Below are 22,085 nucleotides of genomic sequence, written 5' to 3'. Positions count from 1 at the left end.
AATATCTACATAATATAAATACACGAGTAAAGTCTCTTTCATTTGAAAGGAAGCTCTGGAATGAGAGGGTATTGGATGAAGTTAAGAGGTGATAGGCTCAAGAGTAATCTAAGGAAATACTTTTTTACAGAAAGGGTGGTAGATGCGTGGAACAGTCTCCTGGAAGAGATGGGGGGGACAAAGAGTGTGTCTGAATTCAAGAAAGCCTGGGATAGGCACATGGGATCTCTTAGAGAGAGGAAGAAATAATGGTTACTATGGATGGGCAGATTGGATAGGCCATTGGCCTTTATCTGCCATCATGTTTCTATGACTTTGTATGGGCTTGGTGAATGATAATGTGTAACTGTATGATTTGAGGCTTGTCTGTGTGCGTGTGGGGGGGGGGAGGTGAATGATGTGTGGTGGTGTGTGTGAAGGTGTATGTGATGGTGGGGAGGGGGAGGAGTGGATAATAGTGCTGTGAGTGGATGTTTTGGGGCAGGGTGGGGGGGAGGAGTTCCGAGGGTCTGCGGAATTGTGAAAAGATTTGAGGGGGGTACCAGGAACTGTGACTGTGTGTGTGTGTATTGGGAGGAGCCTGAGGTTTCTTTTTAGGTTTTACCAGTGTGTCCCATCTGGTCTCATGGACAGAAAGCTTTTGTATGGCAGTGTCGGTAGAGTCTCCAAAAAGTTCATCAGACATTGAGCCTTCGCCAGACAATTCTGGTGGTTAACATCCAGGTCAGTGTTGTACACTCGCGGCCTTGTGTCACGTCGTGAAGTAGCTCCTGTTGTTTGGTAAGCTAAAAAAATTTTGTTTATTTGTGGTAGCCGGTAGGGTGGAAACCTTGCAAATTACCAAAGAAGGGAGGCCGTTTAGTTGGGGTGGTTTGTCTGGAAACTTTGAGAAATTAAGGCTGTAGAGAAATTAAGGCAGTTGTTTGTTGCTGTTTATTTTATAGTATCCCTCGACCCTGAAGAAAGTTTCTCTGTGTGAAACATGCATGTCGGGAGGGGTGAAGATTGAAGAGCATCACTATAAGCTAGAGCTAAGTGGTGGTTTTGTTGGTTTTAAAATTTTGTTGGTTTTAAAATGACCATAAATATAAAAATAAAACAAAAATAAGACGCATATTTTGATGTTATACATCTGTATTATTTTCTGTTTTGTTGTAAAACCTTAATAAAAACTCATTGAACTTAAAAAAAAAAATATAAAACAAAAATAAATAAAATTTGAATAAATAAAGTTGGACTGACGAAGAGTATAACAGCCTGGGGTATGTACCCTATAGGTGGTCTGAAGGTCCATACAAGAGTGTACAGGTTATACCATAATATTTTCATGCAACTTAGATCTATTTACTAGCACTATTTGAGCCTGGATGCTAAACAATTGAGACAATCACTTTCTGTTTGATGATATCAAAGGTACAACTGAGGCATTAGTATTGTTTGGATAAGTAGAATGGACCATATACTTTCGTAGTTGGAGAACAATGGAGACAAGATTCTGAAAATTCTTGGTCTTGCGTAATGTATTTTTGGAATGTTGAAAACTGCTTGACCAGGTATTTCAGATAACAGGAAAAGTAGAAATTATAATTTCCTGCTCAGTTTGCCAACATCGCATTTTGGTAAAGGCGTCTACTAGTGCTGCCCGATTCAGGAAAAAAAAAATTAGATTTGATTCAGCCTATTGAATCGATTTTTCAATTTGATTTTCCTTCCCAATTGGGTGTTTTTTTCAAACATCCCGGTAGGTTTATTTTATAGCCTCTTCACCACTTTTATAGCCTCTTCACCTCCTTTGCCCTCTCCTACCCACACTGGCGCTGTGGTGTAAACAAACAAAAAAAGACTTTTCCTCTCTCTCTGTTAAATCCTAGCTCACGTTTGTGGTCTAACACCAGTTCTGGCAGGATATACATTTCAAATCTGACATCACAAAACAGATCACAAAACAGAAACTGAGGGACCGCACACCTACGTTGGGCAGGAAGGCACTCGCACATGCGCAGTGCGGGCTATCGCAAACTTTCTAAAGACTTAAAGTGGCGATGAACTTTGCTTGTCCTGGGATAACAGCTGTTAGGGATTGTTTGCTCCAGCTGTTACTTATATATTAATTATTTTTCTTTTGTTATCTTATTTCTATTCTGGTCCCCCATTTAATATTATAGGCTAAATAATGGTAATTTTCCATATTTTGTATTTCCTTTGAATATTTTCAAGATCTTTTTCAGGATATTGATGTATTTTTGTATTTCTGATTATTGTTAGAAAAGTAAAAAGAAAGGAGTACTGACAACTGATTAACAGTATTAGCATATTTTTATATTGACTAGCAGTTTTTTTTCTGCCAACTAGTAAACTCTCTTCATGTATTGCTGATGAAATTTGCTAACATTGTTAAACTAGATCGATAAATATTATAATTCTGGCAAACAAATCATAGGGCTCCTTTTACGAAGCCACATTAGTGGTTTAACGTTCATAACAGCGCACGCTAATTTGCCGGCCGCACTAGCTGCTACCACCTCCTCTTGAGCAGGCAGTAGTGTTTAAGCTAGCGCGGGGGTTAGCGAGCACTAAAAAAGTGCATGCGCTAAAGCCGCTAACGTGGCTTCTTAAAAGGAGCCCATAATTTTATAATTTGCAGGCAAAAGCCAACGGCATTACTTTGCTCTTAGTGCCAACTTACCTCACTGAGATCAGCAATAGTTAGGTTCATTCCTGCCAGCTGCTTCCATACTGGTTCTGCAAGGTTGAGACTTAGAGGACTCCCAGTTCGAATGGCAATGCTTAGAAGAACACCTGGCCGTTCAAATACAACACACATGTTTATTTTACTCACAGCATCCAACACTCAAAAGGTGGCTTTATTTATTAAAGATTAAATTGTTCATTAGCAGCTGAAGCACAATACAGTAAAAACATAACATAATAGCAAATTTCTAGACCGCAGAGCCATAAGTTCAATGCGGTTAACAAAAGATTATGCTATGAGAAATACAGGAATGATATGATATACAGAAATCCAATTGATCAAGAATTTGGATAAAAGTCTTCAAGAGTTTTCTGAAATGTTCATAAGATGTGGATCTAATCAATAATGGACAGAAATCTTTGGCATAGTAAGTTGCTTGGTAGAAAAGACAATGCCCATGATGTTTCTTACTTTTACAACCCTTAACTGAAGGGAACGTAAATAGGGCATGAGATTTTCTACTATTCCCATGCGTCACGATTACAAATCTGTCGACAAGATATAATGGGGCAACACCAAAAGCAACTTTATAGTATAAGTATCCCAACTTAAAGATCACCCAGGCCTCTACCGGAAGCCAATGCAGCTCACAGTAATAGTGGTCATACTTCCTTAAACCATAAATCATTCTTACTGCTGTATTCTGGAGCAGGGTCCATCTAGCCAAATTTTTCTTAGTACTTGTCAAATATACAATATTACAATAGTCCAGTATACTCAGAAGTAGTGTCTGAATTAAAAATAGAGATCTCATTTGTAGAGTCCAGAATAGTGAAGTCTATATATTATGAACAACTAATGGCTCCAAGGACAGCAGATAAATATTCTCACATATGGGAAACGTCATCCAAGGAGCCCGCAACAGACATGTACCAAATTGTACTGTCACTTTAAAACTTTAGCACTGTCCATACCATGTGTGCATGTGTGCCTTCCTGCCTAACATCGGCTCGTGGGATCTTTAGTTCCATCCAAAAACTAAGAAACCATCTAGAGGAGGTGGGCGGGTTGTGAGAATGTTTGCCTGTTGTTCAAAGAGAAAATTTGCTACAGGTGAGTAACTATGCTTTCTCCAAGGACAAGCAGGCAATATATTCTCACATATGGGACTTCCAAACTGCCAGACTCATTACATGTTCAATTCTGCCCAAATTAAAAATTAAGTGAACAGCTGTTTTCTGAATCAAAGTAAGTCTTTTAAACTGTTTCTTACAACCCGCTAGATAGACTATGTCACAATAGTCAAGTGCGGACAAAGACTGAACCAAGAGTTCAAAACAACTCCAAATGGAACGTACGTTCCATACAGTATAAAAGCATCTTCAAACCACAGCATCACCTAATTTTCTTGGATTGTAAGATTTTGATCTGAAAATACCCTCAAAAGTTTCAACATAGGTTCTATTGTATATACCATTCCATTTAAATGGAGACAATCTTGGGTAAATTTAAATGGAACTGCAAAGAAAAATTTTGATTTTGGGGAATTGAGTTTTAACTTAAAAGATAGCATCCAATTCTTGATCATTGATATCACTGAAGCAATCTGATTGATATTGTTTGATGGTACCGAATACAATGACAAGACAACTGTAATATCATCTGCATAATTGTATAATTTAATGCCCATAGTAGACAATTTTGTTCCCATAGATAGATAAATATTAAAGAGCAATGGGGAGACAATAGACGTAAGCTGTTTGTATTTACAGGGCTCAGCATAATTTGGATGCATCCTAAAAAACAACAAACGGGGTAGGTTGAACATTTCAGGAGTCAGGGAATTGGTTAGAACTGGCTATATTTCTATTGTGCTCTATTTGTAAAGGAAGATGGAGGAGGGGGTAATAAATATCTGTTGGATTTTTGCCTGCTAGGCTCATTAATGACTGGCGCTGCTAGGTTTCATGAAAGATTAGAGCATGTAATTTGAAGAGAGAGACAGGAAGTTCTCCTGGGGGCAAGAACGAAGGACGTCATCGACAGAATTGAGAGGATCGAGACGGAGGAGACAGCTGTAGTAATCCATGTTGGAACCTATGTCGTCAGCAGGAGGAGCTACAACAGGACTGCACTAACTGATCAGTTCAGGATCCTGGGGAGGAAACTGAAACTCAGGGCAAGGAAGATAGCCTTCTCAGAGATCCTGCAAGTACCGAGAGCGGACGCAAGGAGGCAGAGTGAACTACAAGCAATTAACGGTTGGCTCAGGAGATGGTGCGAAGAGGAGGATTTCCTTTTTGTTCGGAACTGGACAACTTTCTTGGGAAAAAATAAGCTCTATAGGAGAGACGGACTGCACCTGAGCACGACTGGGACGAGGATGCTGGCATGCAACGTCCAGAGCGTCATAGATTTGGCTTTAAACTGAGGAAGAGGGGAAAGCCGACAGTCGAGGAGACACATCAGACAAAAGTATCAAATAAGGATACTGAGCAAGGACACTGTAAAAGAGGGCTCGGGACTGAGTGGGAATTTTTGGAAAAAGGACATTGTAAAAGAGGGCTCGGGACTGAGTGGAAATTTTTAGAAAAAGGACCTAAGGATGCAATACAGAGGGCCAAGGACATTGTAAAAAAGGGATCGGGGCTGAGTGGGACATTTTGGGAAAAGGACCTAAGGACGTAATGCAGAGGCCCAGGGCCAAGGACATTGAACAAGGACACTGTAAAAGAGGGCTCAGGACTAAGTGGGGATTTTTTGAAGAAGGACCTAAGGACAAATTGCAGGGGTCTAGGGCACAAATGAAATTGGCAAACAGGACTAACAGAGAACAACGGAATCCAGAGGGACAACCAAAAATGGGGAAACAGGGACAACCAAAAATGGGGAAACAGGCTGAGGACGAAACAGACACCCCACAGGAGGAGGATGACCGAGACGAGGCTTGGGGACTGGCAACTCACGAGGGGGTCGCCAGGAGTGCCAAACCACAAGGAAAACCAGCAAGAAAGGCGAACAACCGGGACTTACATTGACTATACACTAATGCTAGGAGCCTAAGGGCTAAAATGGGAGAGCTGGAAGTCTTAGCCAGCAAAAAGGGCCTAGACATAATTGGAGTCACAGAAACATGGTGGACCGATGACAATAAATGGGATGTGGCTTTACCAGGTTACACAAAAAGGGTGGAGGAATAGTGCTATATATAAAGGATTCCATACCTTCAACCAGGATGGAAACAGCAGTAAGGGCGGATGACTTGGAATCACTATGGGTTAAGCTATCCGGAGAGAAATAGACCAGGATCTGGAAGCTGAACTGAGGCAGGTATGCAAAAGCGGAAGTGTGGTGGTGATGGGGGACTTCAACTACCCGGGAATAGACTGGAGTATCGGGCACTCAAACTGCATGAGGGAGACCAATTTCCTGGAGGTCACAAGGGACTGTTTTAAGGAACAGCTGGTCACAGAACCAACACGGGGAGATGCAACTCTTGACCTAATCTTCAACGGACTAGGGGGACCCGCTAAGGAGGTGGCGGTACTAGCCCCACTAGGAAACAGCGACCACAGCACGATCCAGTACAGGCTAGAAATTGGATCATCAAAGGTGAATAGAACTACAACGACAGCACTCAACTTCAAAAAAGGGAATTATGATGCCATGAGGAAAATGGTGGGAAAGAAACTCAACAACACCGCAAGGAAGATGGAGTCCGTAGAAAAAGCCTGGACCCTACTCAAGGGCACGATGCATGAAGCACAAAACCTGTACGTCCCCAAGTTTAGGAAAGAGTGCAAAAAAAATAGAACAAAAAACCCAGTGTGGATAACAAGTGCAGTGAAAAAGGCGATAAATGACAAGAAGGCATCTTTCAAAGAATGGAAAAAGGACCAGTCAGAGGACAACCAAAAGGAACATAAAAAACACCAAAAGGAGTGTCACCGAGTGGTTAGGAAAGCAAAAAGAGAATATGAAGAGAGACTGGCAGGGGAAGCAACAAACTTCAAATCATTCTTCAGGTACGTTAAGGGGAAGCAACCAGCAAGGGAGGAAGTGGGATCCTTGGATGATGGGGACAGAAAGGGAGTGGTAAAAGAGGAAAAGGAGATAGCTGACAGGCTAAATAAGTTCTTCACGTCAGTTTTCACGAGGGAGGACACAACCAACATTCCGGAGCCCGAGGAGATTGTAAAAGGAGAGCAGGATGAAAATCTGGTCCAGCTAGAGGTGAGCAAGGTGGATGTCCTCAGGCAAATAGACAGGCTAAAGAGCGACAAATCGCCAGGTCCGGACGGCATTCACCCAAGAGTACTCAAGGAACTAAGGAATGAAATAGCTGAGCCACTTCGACAAATATGCAATCTATCCTTAAAAACTGGAGAGATTCCGGAAGACTGGAAAATAGCAAATGTCACGCCCATCTTCAAGAAAGGCTCAAGGGGAGACCTAGGAAACTACAGGCCAGTGAGCTTGACCTCGGTCCCGGGAAAGATGATGGAAGTGCTGATTAAAGACAGCATCTGGGAACACACTGATAACACTGGGCAGCTAAAGCCGAGCCAACATGGCTTCTGCAAGGGCAGGTCATGCCTCACAAACTTATTATACTTCTTTGAAGGGGTAAACAGCCAGGTGGATAAAGGGGAATCTATAGACATTATTTACCTTGACTTCCAAAAAGCCTTCGACAAGGTACCACACGAAAGAAGCTAAGGAAGCTATGGAACCACGGGGTGCAAGGGGAAGTCCACCGATGAATCAAAAACTGGCTGGCGGACAGGAAACAGAGGGTTGGAGTAAAGGGCCATTACTCAGACTGGCAATGGGTCACGAGCGGAGTTCCGCAGGGGTCGGTGCTGGGACAGCTCCTGTTCAATATATTTATTAACGACCTGGAGGCAGGAACAAAATGTGAGGTTATTAAATTTGCGGATGACACCAAACTATACAACAGGGTTGAAAACACGGAGGACTGCAAAGATCTCCAAAAAGATCTGACAGCGCTGGAAGAGTGGGCCAAAAAGTGGCAAATGAGCTTCAACATAGGGAAATGCAAGGTCATGCATGTAGGAAAAAAGAACCCGATGTTCACTTACAAAATGGGGGGGATCACCGCTAGGGGTGAGTAACCTTGAAAGAGACCTGGGAGTGATGGTAGACACATCATTGAAGGCGTCAGCGCAGTGCGCCACAGCCTCAAGGAAGGCAAACAAAATGTTGGGCATCATTAAGAAGGGTATCACGACCAGGACAAAGGAAGTCATCCTGCCACTGTATCGTGCAATGGTGCGCCCGCACCTGGAGTACTGTGTCCAGTACTGGTCGCTGTACCTCAAGAAGGACATGGCGGTACTTGAGAGAGTCCAGAGAAGAGCAACTAAGCTAATAAAAGGTATGGAGGACCTCTCATATACTGACAGACTGAAAAAGCTGGGGCTTTTCTCCCTGGAAAAGCGGAGACTTAGAGGGGACATGATAGAAACCTTCAAGATCATGAAGGGCATAGAAAGAGTAGACAGAGGCAGATTTTTCCAATTATGGGGAACCACAAGTACAAGGGGGCACTAAGAGAAATTGAAAGGGGGAAGGTTTAGAACAAACGCCAGGAAGTTCTTTTTCACCCAGAGTGTGGTGGATACATGGAACGTGCTACCGGAAGATGTGATATGCAGGAGCACGATACAGGGCGTCAAAGAAGGGTTGGATAGGTACCTGGAGGACAAAGGGATTGAGGGGTACAGATAAGAGTAGAGGTAGGTTATAGGGATAGGATTAGAGGCAGTTACAAAATTAGTCAGGGACACTGTTCAGGCAATTAGTCCTGATGGGCCGCTGCGGGAGCAGACCGCTGGGCAGGATGGACCTCTGGTCTGACTCAGCGGAGGCAACTTCTTATGTTCTTCAAAATGGCCAGAAGGCCAAAAAATGAAAAATTGACAACCAAATCAAACCAAACTTAAGGGAAAAGTGACTCCCCCGCCCCCTGAAAAAATGAAGAATTATGAAGAAAATAACAAAAACTAAAATTGGGAAGGCACAGAAAATGACTTGCTGAGGAGAAACAGTCCTTGGCTCCTAGGAAAACTAAGAACTGATGGCTCCGTGAACTGACATCAGGCAGGAAGGCACCAGCATGTGTGCAATATTGGCATTCCTTAAAGATTCAAAGTGATAGTGCATTTGGCAGTGTCCGTACTGGGTTTGGTGGATAGCACAGTTACTTATTCAGGGACAGCAGGCAGATATTCTCACACATGGGTGACATCACCGTCGGAGCCCCGCAGCGGACAGCCTCGAAAGCAGACTTGCTTGAAGATCTTTATAAGAGCTTCCGAGTGTTGCCTCGCGCATGCGTGCATGCCTTCCTGCCTGAATTAGGGGGCGCATCTCCTATGAGGATCCTCAGTTCAGATACCTAGCTAAGAAGCCAACCAGTGGAGGTGGGTGGGTTGTGAGAATATCTGCCTGCTGTCCTTGGAAAACAACTGTTACGGTAAGTAACTGTGCTTTATCCCAGGACAAGCAGGCAGCATATTCTCACACATGGGTGACCTCCAAGCTAAGCAGAAAGGGATGGAGGGAGAGTTGGCAATTTTAGAAAAAAGATTTTGCAAAACAGACTGGCCAAAATGGCCATCCCTCCTGGATAAGGTATCCAGACAGTAATGAGAGGACCACGTGGCAGCTTTGCAGATTTCCTCAATAGGAGTTAATCTGAGGAAAGCTACATATGCCGCCATAGCTCGAACTTTATGGCCCGTAACTCGACCCTGCAGAGGTAGACCAGCCTGAGCATAGCAGAAATCCAGTTGGAAATGGTTCGCTTCGAGACAGGACATCCCAACCTATTTGGATCAAAGGAGATGAAAAGTTGAGGAGCTGTTCTGTGAGGTTGAGTGCGTTGCAAGTAGAAACCAAAGCATGTTTACAGCCTAAAGTATGGAGCGCCACTTCTCCAGGGTGAGAATGAGGTTTTGGAAAAAATACTGGCAGAACAATAGATTGATGTGAAATTCTGAAACCACTTTAAGCAAAAATTTAGGATGAGTACGGAGGCCCACCTTGTCATGGTAACATAGTAACATACATAGTAGATGACGGCAGATAAAGACCCGAATGGTCCATCCAGTCTGCCCAATCTGATTCAATTTAAATTATTATTATTATTTTTTTTTTCTTCTTAGCTATTTCTGGGCGAGAATCCAAAGCTTTACCCGGTACTGTGCTTGGGTTCCAACTGCCAAAATCTCTGTTAAGACTTAATCCAGCCCATCTACACCATCCCAGCCATTGAAGCCCTCCCCTGCCCATCCTCCTCCAAACGGCCATGCACAGACACAGACCGTACAAGTCTGCCCAGTAACTGGCCTAGTTCAATCTTTAATATTATTTTCTGATTCTAAATCTTCTGTGTTCATCCCACGCTTCTTTGAACTCAGTCACAGTTTTACTCTCCACCACCTCTCTCGGGAGCGCATTCCAGGCATCCACCACCCTCTCCGTAAAGTAGAATTTCCTAACATTGCCCCTGAATCTACCACCCCTCAACCTCAAATTATGTCCTCTGGTTTTACCATTTTCCTTTCTCTGGAAAAGATTTTGTTCTACGTTAATACCCTTTAAGTATTTGAACGTCTGAATCATATCTCCCCTGTCTCTCCTTTCCTCTAGGGTATACATATTCAGGGCTTCCAGTCTCTCCTCATACGTCTTCTGGCGCAAGCCTCCTATCATTTTTGTCGCCCTCCTCTGGACCGCCTCAAGTCTTCTTACGTCTTTCGCCAGATACGGTCTCCAAAACTGAACACAATACTCCAAGTGGGGCCTCACCAATGACCTGTACAGGGGCATCAACACCTTCTTCCTTCTACTGACTACGCCTTTCTTTATACAGCCCAGAATCCTTCTGGCAGCAGCCACTGCCTTGTCACACTGTTTTTTCGCCTTTAGATCTTCGGACACTATCACCCCAAGGTCCCTCTCCCCGTCCGTGCATATCAGCTTCTCTCCTACCAGCATATACGGTTCCTTCCTATTATTAATCCCCAAATGCATTACTCTGCATTTCTTTGCGTTGAATTTTAGTTGCCAGGCATTAGACCATTCCTCTAACTTTTGCAGATCCTTTTTCATATTTTCCACTCCCTCTTCGGTGTCTACTCTGTTACAAATCTTGGTATCATCTGCAAAAAGGCACACTTTTCCTTCTAACCCTTCAGCAATGTCACTTACATACATATTGAACAGGATTGGCCCCAGCACCGAACCCTGAGGGACTCCACTAGTCACCTTTCCTTCCTTCAAGCGACTTCTATTAACCACCACCCTCTGGCGTCTGTCCGACAGCCAGTTTCTGACCCAGTTCACCACTTTGGGTCCTAACTTCAGCCCTTCAAGTTTGTTCAACAGCCTCCTATGAGGAACTGTATCAAAGGCTTTGCTGAAATCCAAGTAAATTACATCTAGCATATGTCCTCGATCCAGCTCTCTGGTCACCCAATCAAAAAATTCAATCAGGTTCGTTTGGCACGATTTACCTTTTGTAAAGCCATGTTGCCTCGGATCCTGTAACCCATTAGATTCAAGGAAATACACTATCCTTTCTTTCAGCAACACTTCCATTATTTTTCCAACAACTGAAGTGAGGCTCACCGGCCTGTAGTTTCCTGCTTCATCCCTGTGACCACTTTTATGAATAGGGACCACATCCGCTCTCCTCCAATCCCCAGGAATCACTCCCGTCTCCAGAGATTTGTTGAACAAGTCTTTAATAGGACTCGCCAGAACCTCTCTGAGCTCCCTTAGTATCCTGGGATGGATCCCGTCTGGTCCCATCACTTTGTCCACCTTCAGTTTTTCAAGTTGCTCATAAACACCCTCCTCCGTGAACGGCGCAGAATCTACTCCATTTTCTCGTGTAACTTTGCCAGACAATCTCGGTCCTTCTCCAGGATTTTCTTCTGTGAACACAGAACAGAAGTATTTGTTTAGCACATTTGCTTTCTCCTCATCACTCTCCACATATTTGTTCCCAGCATCTTTCAGCCTAGCAATTCCATTTTTTATCTTCCTCCTTTCACTAATATATCTGAAAAAATTTTTATCTCCCTTTTTTACATTTTTAGCCATTTGTTCTTCCGCCTGTGCCTTCGCCAAACGTATCTCTCTCTTGGCTTCTTTCAGTTTCACCCTGTAGTCCTTTCTGCTCTCCTCTTCTTGGGTTTTTTTATATTTCATGAACGCCAACTCTTTCGCCTTTATTTTCTCAGCCACTAGGTTGGAGAACCATATCGGCTTCCTTTTTCTCTTGTTTTTATTGATTTTCTTCACATAAAGGTCCGTAGCCATTTTTATCGCTCCTTTCAGCTTAGACCACTGTCTTTCCACTTCTCTTATGTCCTCCCATCCTAACAGCTCTTTCTTCAGGTACTTTCCCATTGCATTAAAGTCCGTACGTTTGAAATCTAGGACTTTAAGTGGAAAACTGTGAAAGGTGGGTCCGCAACCAAAGCTTGTAACTCACTGACTCTTGGAGCAGACGTGAGAGCAATGAGGAAAACCACCTTCCAAGTGAGATACTTGAGATGAGCTTTATCAAGCGGTTCAAATGGAGGTTTCATTAGTTGAGCTAAAACAACATTAAGATCCCAAACCACCGGAAGCGGTTTAAGTGGTGGATGAACATTAAAGTCCTTTCATAAATCGGGGAACCACGGGATATGCAGAGAGAGGTTTCCTATCGAGAGGCTGATGAAAAGCAGCAATAGCACTAAGATGGACTCGGATGGATGTAGACTGAAGTCCAGATTGCGATAAGTGAAGTAAATAGTCCAAAACAGAAGCCAAGGATTGGCTCCATCTAAAGTGTGGAACACCAAGCAGAAAATCTAGTCCATTTCTGGCTGTAACACTGCTGAGTGGATGGCTTTCTGGAAGCACCAAAATATCTTGAACAGACTGAGAAAAGTGAGAGGAGTCCGTCAGGCAGTAAGGAACCAAGCTGTTAAGTATAGAGACTGCAGATTGGGATGAAGTAAAGATCCTTGACTCTGAGTAAGCAGAAAGGGAATAATCGGTAGAAGCAGAGGCTCTCTGGTGCTGAGTTGAAGTAGAAGGGAGTACCATGGTTGTCTGGGCCACCGAGGAGCTATCAGAATCATGGTGGCATGTTCCGTCTTGAGTTTGACAAGAGTCCTTAGAATCAGTGGGAATGGAGGGAAGGCATAGAGAAACTGACTCGTCCAATCCAAGAGGAAAGCGTCCGCCTCCAGACGTTGGAGAGAGTACATTCGAGAGCAAAACTGAGGCAGCTTGTTGTTGAGGGGGGGGGGGGGGGATGCAAAAAGGTCTACCTGCGGTGTCCCCCATCGAGCAAATACCTGACGCAGCGTGGGGGAATTGAGTGTTCATTCGTGAGGTTGCAGAAGGCGACTTAAGTTGTCCATCAGACAGTTGTGTTGACCCTGAATATAGATAGCTCTGAGAAAGATGTTCTGATGAATTGCCCAATGCCACAGATTCAGAGCCTCTTGTCACAGGGAGTGAGAACCCGTTCCCCCCTGCTTGTTGACATAATACATGGCCACCTGGTTGTCCGTCCGGACAAGTACCAACTTGTCGTGAAGAAGGTGCTGAAAAGCTTTGAAAGCATTGAAGATCGCTCTGAGTTCCAACAGATTGATATGACAAAGTCGGTCCACCGAAGTCCACAGACCCTGGGTACGGAGGCCGTCCACATGGGCCTCTCATGAACAGGTTGACGAGTCTGTTGTGAGAACTTTGTGATGAGGAAGAATGTGGAACAGCAAACCTCTGGAAAGATTGGAAGAGAGCATCCACCAGTGGAGAGACCGCTGCAACAAAGGAGTTACTGTAATTTGTCGGGAAGGCAGGTCTGTAGCTTGTTGCCACTGAGATGCCAGGATCCACTGAGGAATGTGAAGGTGAAGTCTGGCAAAAGGAGTCACATAAACCATAGAAGCCATGTGGCCGAGCAGAACCATCATTTGTCTTGCAGAAATCGATGGAAGACGAGACACCTGATGACAAAGGCGAATGAGGGTATCTCGACGTGGTAGAAACGCTCTGAGGCGGACAGTGTCCAAGGGTGGCCCCAATGAACTGGAGAGATTGAGATGGGGGTCAACTGAGATTTTGGAAAGTTGATTTCGAACCTCAGACTTTGGAGGAACATAATAGTCTGTTGGGTCACTGCAATAATCCCGTGAGGAGAGGGGGCTTTGATAAGCCAGTCGTCCAGGTACGGGAAAACTTGAAGACCCTGAGTACGAAGAGCAGCAGCCACCACCACCAGGCATTTGGTAAAGACTCTGGGGGAGGAGGTGAGTCCGAAAGGAAGAACTTTGTATTGGAGATGAATATTCTCCACCTTGAATCGAAAGTATTTGCACTAGGCTGGAGTGTAAGCCTCTTTAAGATCCAGCGAGCACATCCAATCTCCCTGAGCCATCAGGGAGTATAAGGTTGGCAAGGAGAGCATCCGAAACTTCTCTTTGACCAGAAATTTGTTGAGAGCTCTGAGGTCCAGAATGGGTCGTAAGTCCCACATCTTCTTTGGAACCAGAAAGTAACGGGAGTAAAAACCCAGGTTCTGTTGAGACAGAGGAATCTCCTCGACAGCTCAAAGGCGAAGGAGAGCCTGAGCTTCCCAAAGAAGAAGAAGAAGTTGTGACGAATTGGAAAGAGACTCTCCTGGAGGGCGATCTGGAGGAATCTGAAGCAAACGAAGAGAGTATTCCTCTCGCAGAATGGTCAGAACCCAGAGATCTGAGGTGATGGCTTCCCACTGGGAATAAAAAATGGGAAAGACGACTTCCTATGGGTAGAAGAGAATTCTGAAGCAGGGAGGTTGGAATGCTCAAGCTGGGAACGTCAAAAAAGACTGATCTGGCTTGGTGGCCGCAGGAGTTTGAGCCTTCTGCTGACGCTGGTGTTGCTGAGGGCGTCTGGGAGGAGGCCTGGAGAAAGCTGGCGTCGTTTTCTGAGGATAACGATGTTGTGGCTGTTTATAAGCCCGAGCAGGAGGAGTCTTGGGCTTGGGTTGAATCAAAGATGCAAAAGAATCCTTAATTATAATTATGTTTTTACCACCTATTTCTGAAATTGTTGCCTTCATTCTATCCGGATCTTCCAAAACCACATCTTCAAGAGTTTAAGCAAATCCTCAAAACTCTATCTCATTTGAGACTTTTTATGTTGCAGGCCTCATATGATGCTTTTGAACTTTCCTCCAGAGTCTGTGCCTTTGCAGTCGCCATGCGTCGCCTTGCTTGGCTCCGCATTGTCGACATGGATCCCAATCTGCAGGATCGTTTGGCCAACTTACCATGCCAAGGCAATGAACTTTTTGATGACTCCATTGAAGCTGCCACCAAGCGCCTCTCAGAACATCAAAAAGTTCATTGCCTTGGCATGGTAAGTTGGCCAAACGATCCTGCAGATTGGGATCCATGTCGACAATGCGGAGCCAAGCAAGGCGACGCATGGCGACTGCAAAGGCACAGACTCTGGAGGAAAGTTCAAAAGCATCATATGAGGCCTGCAACATAAAAAGTCTCAAATGAGATAGAGTTTTGAGGATTTGCTTAAACTCTTGAAGATGTGGTTTTGGAAGATCCGGATAGAATGAAGGCAACAATTTCAGAAATAGGTGGTAAAAACGTAATTATAATTAAGGATTCTGTTAGCCCTCATGGAATTCTGGTATAATCGGCGGCCAAATTTGTCCATGGTGCGACCCTCCCTGCCTGGAGGAACTGAAGCATAAAGTTTCAAAGGATGAGACTCTTTTAAGGACGACTCCACCACCAAAGACTGATGGCAGAGTTGAGATTTTTCAAATCCTTTGTAGGGTACAGGGTACAGGGTAGTGGGATTCCAACTTGGAAGGAATGGCCGTGATGGAATAAGGTATTTCCATGTTCCTCATGAAAGTCTGTTTAAGAACATGAGTCATAAGCAGCCTCAAGGTCTCTTTAGGTGGTTGAGAGAGCTCCATGTCGGCCAAATATTCTGGAGTATACTTGGAATCAGAATGAAGATCTAGTTGAAGGGCCTTCCCCATGTCGAAGACAAACTTTGCAAAAGAAGTGGACTTCAAGGTCGAGGCATCCTCTGGAGATGGAGAGCGAGACCGAGGCACCACAGAGTAGGATGGAGAAGCCTCTCTAGAATATTAGGATAAAGGCTCCGAGCCCAATTGCACAGTGATGGAAGAAGCTGCACTATCAGCATGAGGCGGAGTCAGTGAATGCCTGCGCTTCAAGGTCCTCAACGGAGAGGCTCTCGGTGTTCGAGGCAGGAAGGGAATAGTCTCGCAAAGCAGGCCTCAACGGAGGAGTCCTCGATCTGGATAAACTTCGAGGAGAAGTAGTCGAGGCATCTCGAAGCCGAGATCTCTGCTTGGATATAGAGGAAATCTCGGGATCCATTGAAGTTGAAAACTTCTGTACCCGGGACGGCTCCCTATGAAGCTTGGAAGGAAGGTGTCTCGAATGCTTCGAGCGATGCTTTGGACGAGGCAGCAGAGATATGGATGGAGGCTCAGGTGAAGTCTCCATAGAAGAGAGCTGATGAGGCTTCCGAGATCTGCCTCGACGTACCTCGACAGGAGGCTCAGACTGCTGCACAGGCTGGTTCACAGGAGGCAGGGTCGAGGACAAGTTGAGCCACAATCGAGGAAATTTGAGTGGTCAAAATGAACATCGGCACCGAGACAAAAGGATCAGGTCTCGTAGGTGCCGTAGTGCGCTCCAAGGAGGGCGACCTCGAATATGAGTATTCCCGATGCTTGGAGGCACGCTTAGCTGGAGGTCTCAAGGAGGCGGACAAAACCGGAGGTACGGTTTGTGAAGCCTGAGACTCTGGTGGCTTCTTAGGGACGGTACCTGAAAGAGAAGCAGGAAACTTACTCAAGGAAGCAGACTTCAGAGGGGGAGCCGAAGAGGCCTTCAAGACCGAGGATGTCGAGGTCGAGGCCCTAGCGGGTAGAACAGCAGGAGTCGAGACCGAAGTCTTTGAAGTCGCGACCTGCGTCGAAGTCGAAGGTGAGGCTTTCAATCCCGAGGCCGCACCCGAAGCTGAGGCCTTCGAGACCGAAGTCGAGGCCTTCTCGGGTGGTTGCTCCATACTGCCAAAAAGTTGTTCAAACCGAGTACAGCGGCGACGAAAGGCTCGAGGTTGAAGAGTCAAGCAGCGATGACAATCTTTGGTGCAATGTCCGGAACCCAAACAGACCATACACCGACTATGAAGATCGGTGACGGAAATTGTCTTGCCGCAGTGACAACAACGTTTAAACCCGGTAAGAGGCCGGGGCATAGAAAAAAACAAAGTCCGTAGTGCTGAGCGATTGGGCCAAGGCCCAAAGCCCGCTGACTGGACAAAAAGAAAGAAAATAAATAAATCAAGGAGAAATTAGGTTCTTACCTGCTAATTTACTTTCTTTTAGCTTCTCCAGACCAGTAGAGGTTAACTTTACGAATGGGTATATATCTAATCATGACCAGCAGGTGGAGACTGAAAACAAAACTTTGGGACAGTATATCCTAGCCCCTCCTCTCTATTTCCCTCAGTCTGCCGAATAGCCAAGCAGAACCAAGAACTGGAAAACAACAGAGAGAAAAAACAATACTCCGAAAGGAGTAACAAATAACATACCCAAAATGCTGTTGGAAAATGCAGAGGAGAAATTCCCGAAGGAAGAATGTCCCCACAGCTCGCCAGCTAAGCCAGCCGAGCCACAGCCGCTGTTCTTCACTTCTCCCCGGCCCTAGAAAAATACTAGAACCCGCAGCAAAAACCAAAAACTGCCCGCGCAACAGCCCCAACAACAACAACAACAGACAGGGTGGGGACCTCTACTGGTCTGGAGAAGCTAAAAGAAAGTAAATTAGCAGGTAAGAACCTAATTTCTCCTTCTTTAGCACTCTCCAGACCAGTAGAGGTTAACTTTACGAATGGGACGTACCAAAGCAGTCCCTCTCACGGGCGGGACCCCCGAAGGGCCGATACCAGTACACGCTCACCGAACACCGCGTCCCGACGCGCCTGCACATCAACCCGATAATGACGAACAAAGGAATGCAAGGAGGACCAAACCGCAGCCTTACAAATATCCACTGGAGGCACGAGCGACGACTCAGCCCAAGAAGCCGCCTGACCCCGAGTGGAATGAGCCTTGAGAAACTCCGGAACAGGCTGCTGTTTCAGAAGATAAGCGGAAGCAATCGTCTCCTTGATCCAGCGCGCAATAGTAGCCTTAGAAGCGCCAGCTCCCCGACGAGGACCCGCCAGGAGGACAAAGAGATGATCGGACTTCCGGAATTCCTGGGTCCGCTGCACATAAGAGCGAAGGACCCGACCGACATCCAACTTGCGCAGCTGCCGTTGCTCAGAAGAGCCCTCCCGACCACCCAAGACCGGGAGAACCACCGATTGATTGACATGAAAAGGAGAAACAACCTTCGGCAGAAAGGAAGGAACAGGCCGCAAGACGACCCGCTGCCTAGAAAACTCCAAGAAGGGAGCCCTACAAGAGAAAACCTGCAGCTCAGAAACACGCCTAGCAGAAGTAATGGCCACCAAAAAGACCGCCTTCAAAGTAAGGTCCTTCAAAGAACAGTCGTCCAAGGGCTCGAAAGGCGGACGCACCAAAACAGAGAGAACCAGATTAAGATCCCAAGAAGGAACCGAGGGCCGTAGGGGAGGCCTAAGCAACTTGGCCGCCCGCAAAAACCGAATCACATCAGGAAGAGCCGATAAACGCTGACCTGACACCAACCCTCGAAAAGCCGACAGGGCCGCAAGATGAACCCGGAGAGAAGACCAAGCCAGGCCTCTATCCAGGCCATCCTGCAAGAACTCCAGAATGTTAGGCAGAGAAGCGCGAAAAGAGGTCACTCCCCGCGCCCGACACCATTCCTCAAAGAGACGCCAAACCCGCACATAAGCCCGAGAGGTAGAAAGCCTCCGGGACCCCAACAGTGTAGAGATCACCTTGTCTGAATATCCCTTCTTGCTAAGGCGACCCCTTTCAAGAGCCACGCCGTAAGACAGAAGGGAGACGGGTCGAACATGGGAATGGGACCCTGCATCAGAAGGTCGTCCGAGAGAGGCAGAGGAAGAGGATCCGCTACCAGGTGCCTCACCAGATCCGCATACCACGGACGGCGAGGCCAATCCGGCGCCACCAGCACCACCAAACCCGGATGGTGAACAATGCGAAGAAGCACCCTGCCCACCAGCGGCCAAGGAGGGAACACATACAACAGCCCCTCCATTGGCCACTGCTGGACCAGAGCATCCAGACCCTCGGCCAGACCGTCCCTGCGACGACTGAAGAAGCGGGGCACTTTGGCGTTGCCACCCGTGGCCATCAGGTCCATCAGGGGCTGCCCCCAAGCCTGCACTATCAACTGAAACGCCTCGGCGCCGAGACACCACTCTCCTGGATCTAGGAAGTGACGACTGAGGAAGTCTGCCTGAACATTTTCTACCCCGGCTATATGAGAGGCCGAGAGGTCCAGCAGATGGGATTCCGCCCAAACCATGAGCAGAGCCGCCTCCTGCGCCACCTGAGTGCTCTTGGTGCCCCCCTGACGATTGACATAAGCCACCGCCGTGGCATTGTCCGACAGCACTCTGACCGACTTGCCCAGCAACAGGGAGTGGAAAGCCAACAGCGCCAGACGGACCGCTCTGGTCTCCAACACGTTGATCGACCAGGCGGCCTCCTCCGCGGACCAGGTGCCCTGAGCTGAGTGACCCAAACACTGAGCCCCCCAACCCAGGAGACTCGCATCCGTCAGGAGCACCGTCCACTGCGGGAGATCCAGACCCACCCCCTGAACTAGGTGAGGGGTCTGGAGCCACCAACGCAGACTGCAGCGCGCCAAGCCTCGCAGGGGAACCGGAACATCCATCCCGTGCCTCTGGGGAGACCACCTCCGGAGCAGAGCATACTGGAGAGGACGCATGTGGGCCCGCGCCCACCTCACCACGTCCAGGGACGCCGCCATCGACCCCAAGACCTGGAGGAAATCTCGCGCCCGAGGACACCGGGACGCCAAAAGCAGGCGAATCTGAGATTGCAATTTGCTCACCCGGCCCTCTGGGAGGAAGACCTTCCCCAAGGAGGTGTCGAACAGCACCCCTAGGTACTCCAGACGCTGAGCCGGGACCAACCGACTCTTGGAAAGGTTGACCACCCAGCCCAGCGACCGGAGAAACTCCACCACCCGAGCAGTAACCCGGGAGCTTTCCTGCAACGACTTTGCCCGAATTAACCAGTCGTCCAGGTAGGGGTGTACCAGGATACCCTCCGACCGCAAGGCTGCCGCGACGACCACCATCACCTTGGTGAACGTCCGAGGAGCCGTGGCCAGCCCAAAGGGAAGCGCACAGAACTGAAAGTGCCGACCCAAGAACGCAAAGCGCAGGAAACGCTGATGAGAGGCCCGAATGGGAACATGCAAGTAGGCCTCCGTCAGATCGAGAGAAGTGAGAAACTCCCCCGGCTGAACCGCCAGAATGACCGACCGCAGAGTTTCCATACGGAAAAGAGGGAATCTTGAGAGCCCTGTTGACCCCTTTTAAATCGAGGATGGGCCGAAAAGTCCCCTCCTTTTTGGGCACCACAAAGTAAATGGAGTACCTGCCCGTGCCCCACTCCGGAGGGGGCACCGGAACAACTGCCCTGAGATCTAGCAAGCGCTGAAGGGTCTGGCGAAAAGCCTGCGTCTTCCCCGGAGTCTGACACGGAGAAGCGAGGAAAAAATCCGGCAGAGAGCGGGCGAACTCCAGGGCATAACCGTCCCGCACCACCTCCAGGACCCACTGATCGGACGTGATCTCGGCCCATTTGGGGAAAAATTCGCGCAGCCGAGCCCCCACCGGAACCAAAGGGGGCGCCGGCAAGGCGTCATTGTGCAGGACGGGAAGCGGGGGAACCGGCGGAGGGATTCCCTGCCCCCCGACGGGCCCCCCGAAAGGGCTGCATGCGCTGGAAGAACCGACCCCGGGAAAATCCCGGAGACTGGAAAGAAGCAGCCCCACGCCCAGGGCGATACTTGCGAAAATCCCGCAAACGCCCCCGGGCCGCACCCCCCCGAGACGCCGGGCGGGCACGGTCCTCCGGCAGACGGGGAACTTTCGAGTCCGACAGAGTCTGAATCAACTTATCTAAGTCCTCTCCAAACAAAAACGACCCCCGAAAGGGAAATTTAGTAAGCTTAGCTTTGGACGCAGCATCCGCCGCCCAAGCGCGCAGCCACAACACACGCCTTGCGGCCACGCCAAAAGCCATAGACTTAGCCGATATCCGCACCAAGTCATATAGAGCATCTGAGAGGAATGAGGCCGCCATCTCAATCTTCGCAACCTCCTGATCCACCAGAGACCAGTCGTCAGACTCTCGATCCAAGACCCGCTCCGCCCACCGAAACACGGCGCGAGCGACCAGTCCCCCACAAATAGCCGCCTGGACCCCAAAGGCAGAGACCTGAAAATTTTGCTTAAGGATGCTCTCCAATTTGCGCTCCTCAGGGTCCCGCAAGGCAGAACCGCCCTCAACAGGCACGGTATGCCGCTTGGAAATTGCCGAGACCACCGCATCCACGACTGGCGAAGCTAACGTAGCCCGATCCCCTTCAGGAATGGGATACAGGCGAGCCATGCTGCGCGCCAGCCGAAACGGCGCCTCCGGCGTTTTCCACTGCTCCAGAATAATATCCCGAATATCCTGATGCATAGGAAAAGAGCGGGAAACGGAACGGATCCCCCGTAACAGGGGGTCCCCCACACGCGGAGTCTCTGGCGGCGCGTCCTCAAAACGCAAAACCGTAGAAACCTGTTGAATAAGGTCAGGCAGCTCATCTTTCTGAAAAAGGCGCACCACGGACGCCTCGTCACTGGAGAACGGGAAATCCGACAACCCGCCGCCAGCTTCCGTCCCCTCCAGAGAGTCCTGGAACTCCTCAGAAGGGTCCAGGTCCTCCTCCAGACCAACCCGTTCCTCCGACCACAAATTCTCGTCCCACGACACCCGCGGACACTTGGACAAGGGAGGCGGCGGAGGGGACGTCACGCCAGACGAAAGAGGCAAAGCCGCAGGGAGCGCGGAGGAAAACCCACCCCCCGAAACCCCCTGGGCGCAACCGGGACCCCCAGCCGCCTGAAAATAGGCTCTGCATAAAGAAAAGAAAAATTCAGGAGAAAAACCCCCCGAGGGTCCCAAGGGACTCCCTGCCACAGCAGGGGACCCAGCAGAACCTTGCCCCTGCATAGTCAAAACAGGGGGAAGGTCACCTGAGGTGGAAGACAAAATGGAGGGGCCAGACAGAGAAGATGGCGGTTTTCCCGCCAAAAA

The 22,085-nt window shown here is 47.8% G+C and overlaps 1 protein-coding gene across 1 annotated transcript in view; it reads right to left on the bottom strand.

The window, feature by feature from the left end:
- HERC2 (HECT and RLD domain containing E3 ubiquitin protein ligase 2) overlaps positions 1-22,085 on the bottom strand; it is a 3,346,202-nt gene that overhangs the window by 73,084 nt on the left and 3,251,033 nt on the right. Inside the window, 1 exon segment of the mRNA XM_033948978.1 lies at positions 2,687-2,799. Coding sequence (XP_033804869.1) covers positions 2,687-2,799 — 113 coding nt within the window.

The sequence above is a fragment of the Geotrypetes seraphini genome, chromosome 6, assembly GCF_902459505.1.
Source record: "Geotrypetes seraphini chromosome 6, aGeoSer1.1, whole genome shotgun sequence".
Classification (NCBI taxonomy): domain Eukaryota; kingdom Metazoa; phylum Chordata; class Amphibia; order Gymnophiona; family Dermophiidae; genus Geotrypetes; species Geotrypetes seraphini.
The sequence above is the reverse complement of the archived record's forward strand: the minus strand, read 5'-3'. Positions and strand labels throughout refer to the sequence as shown.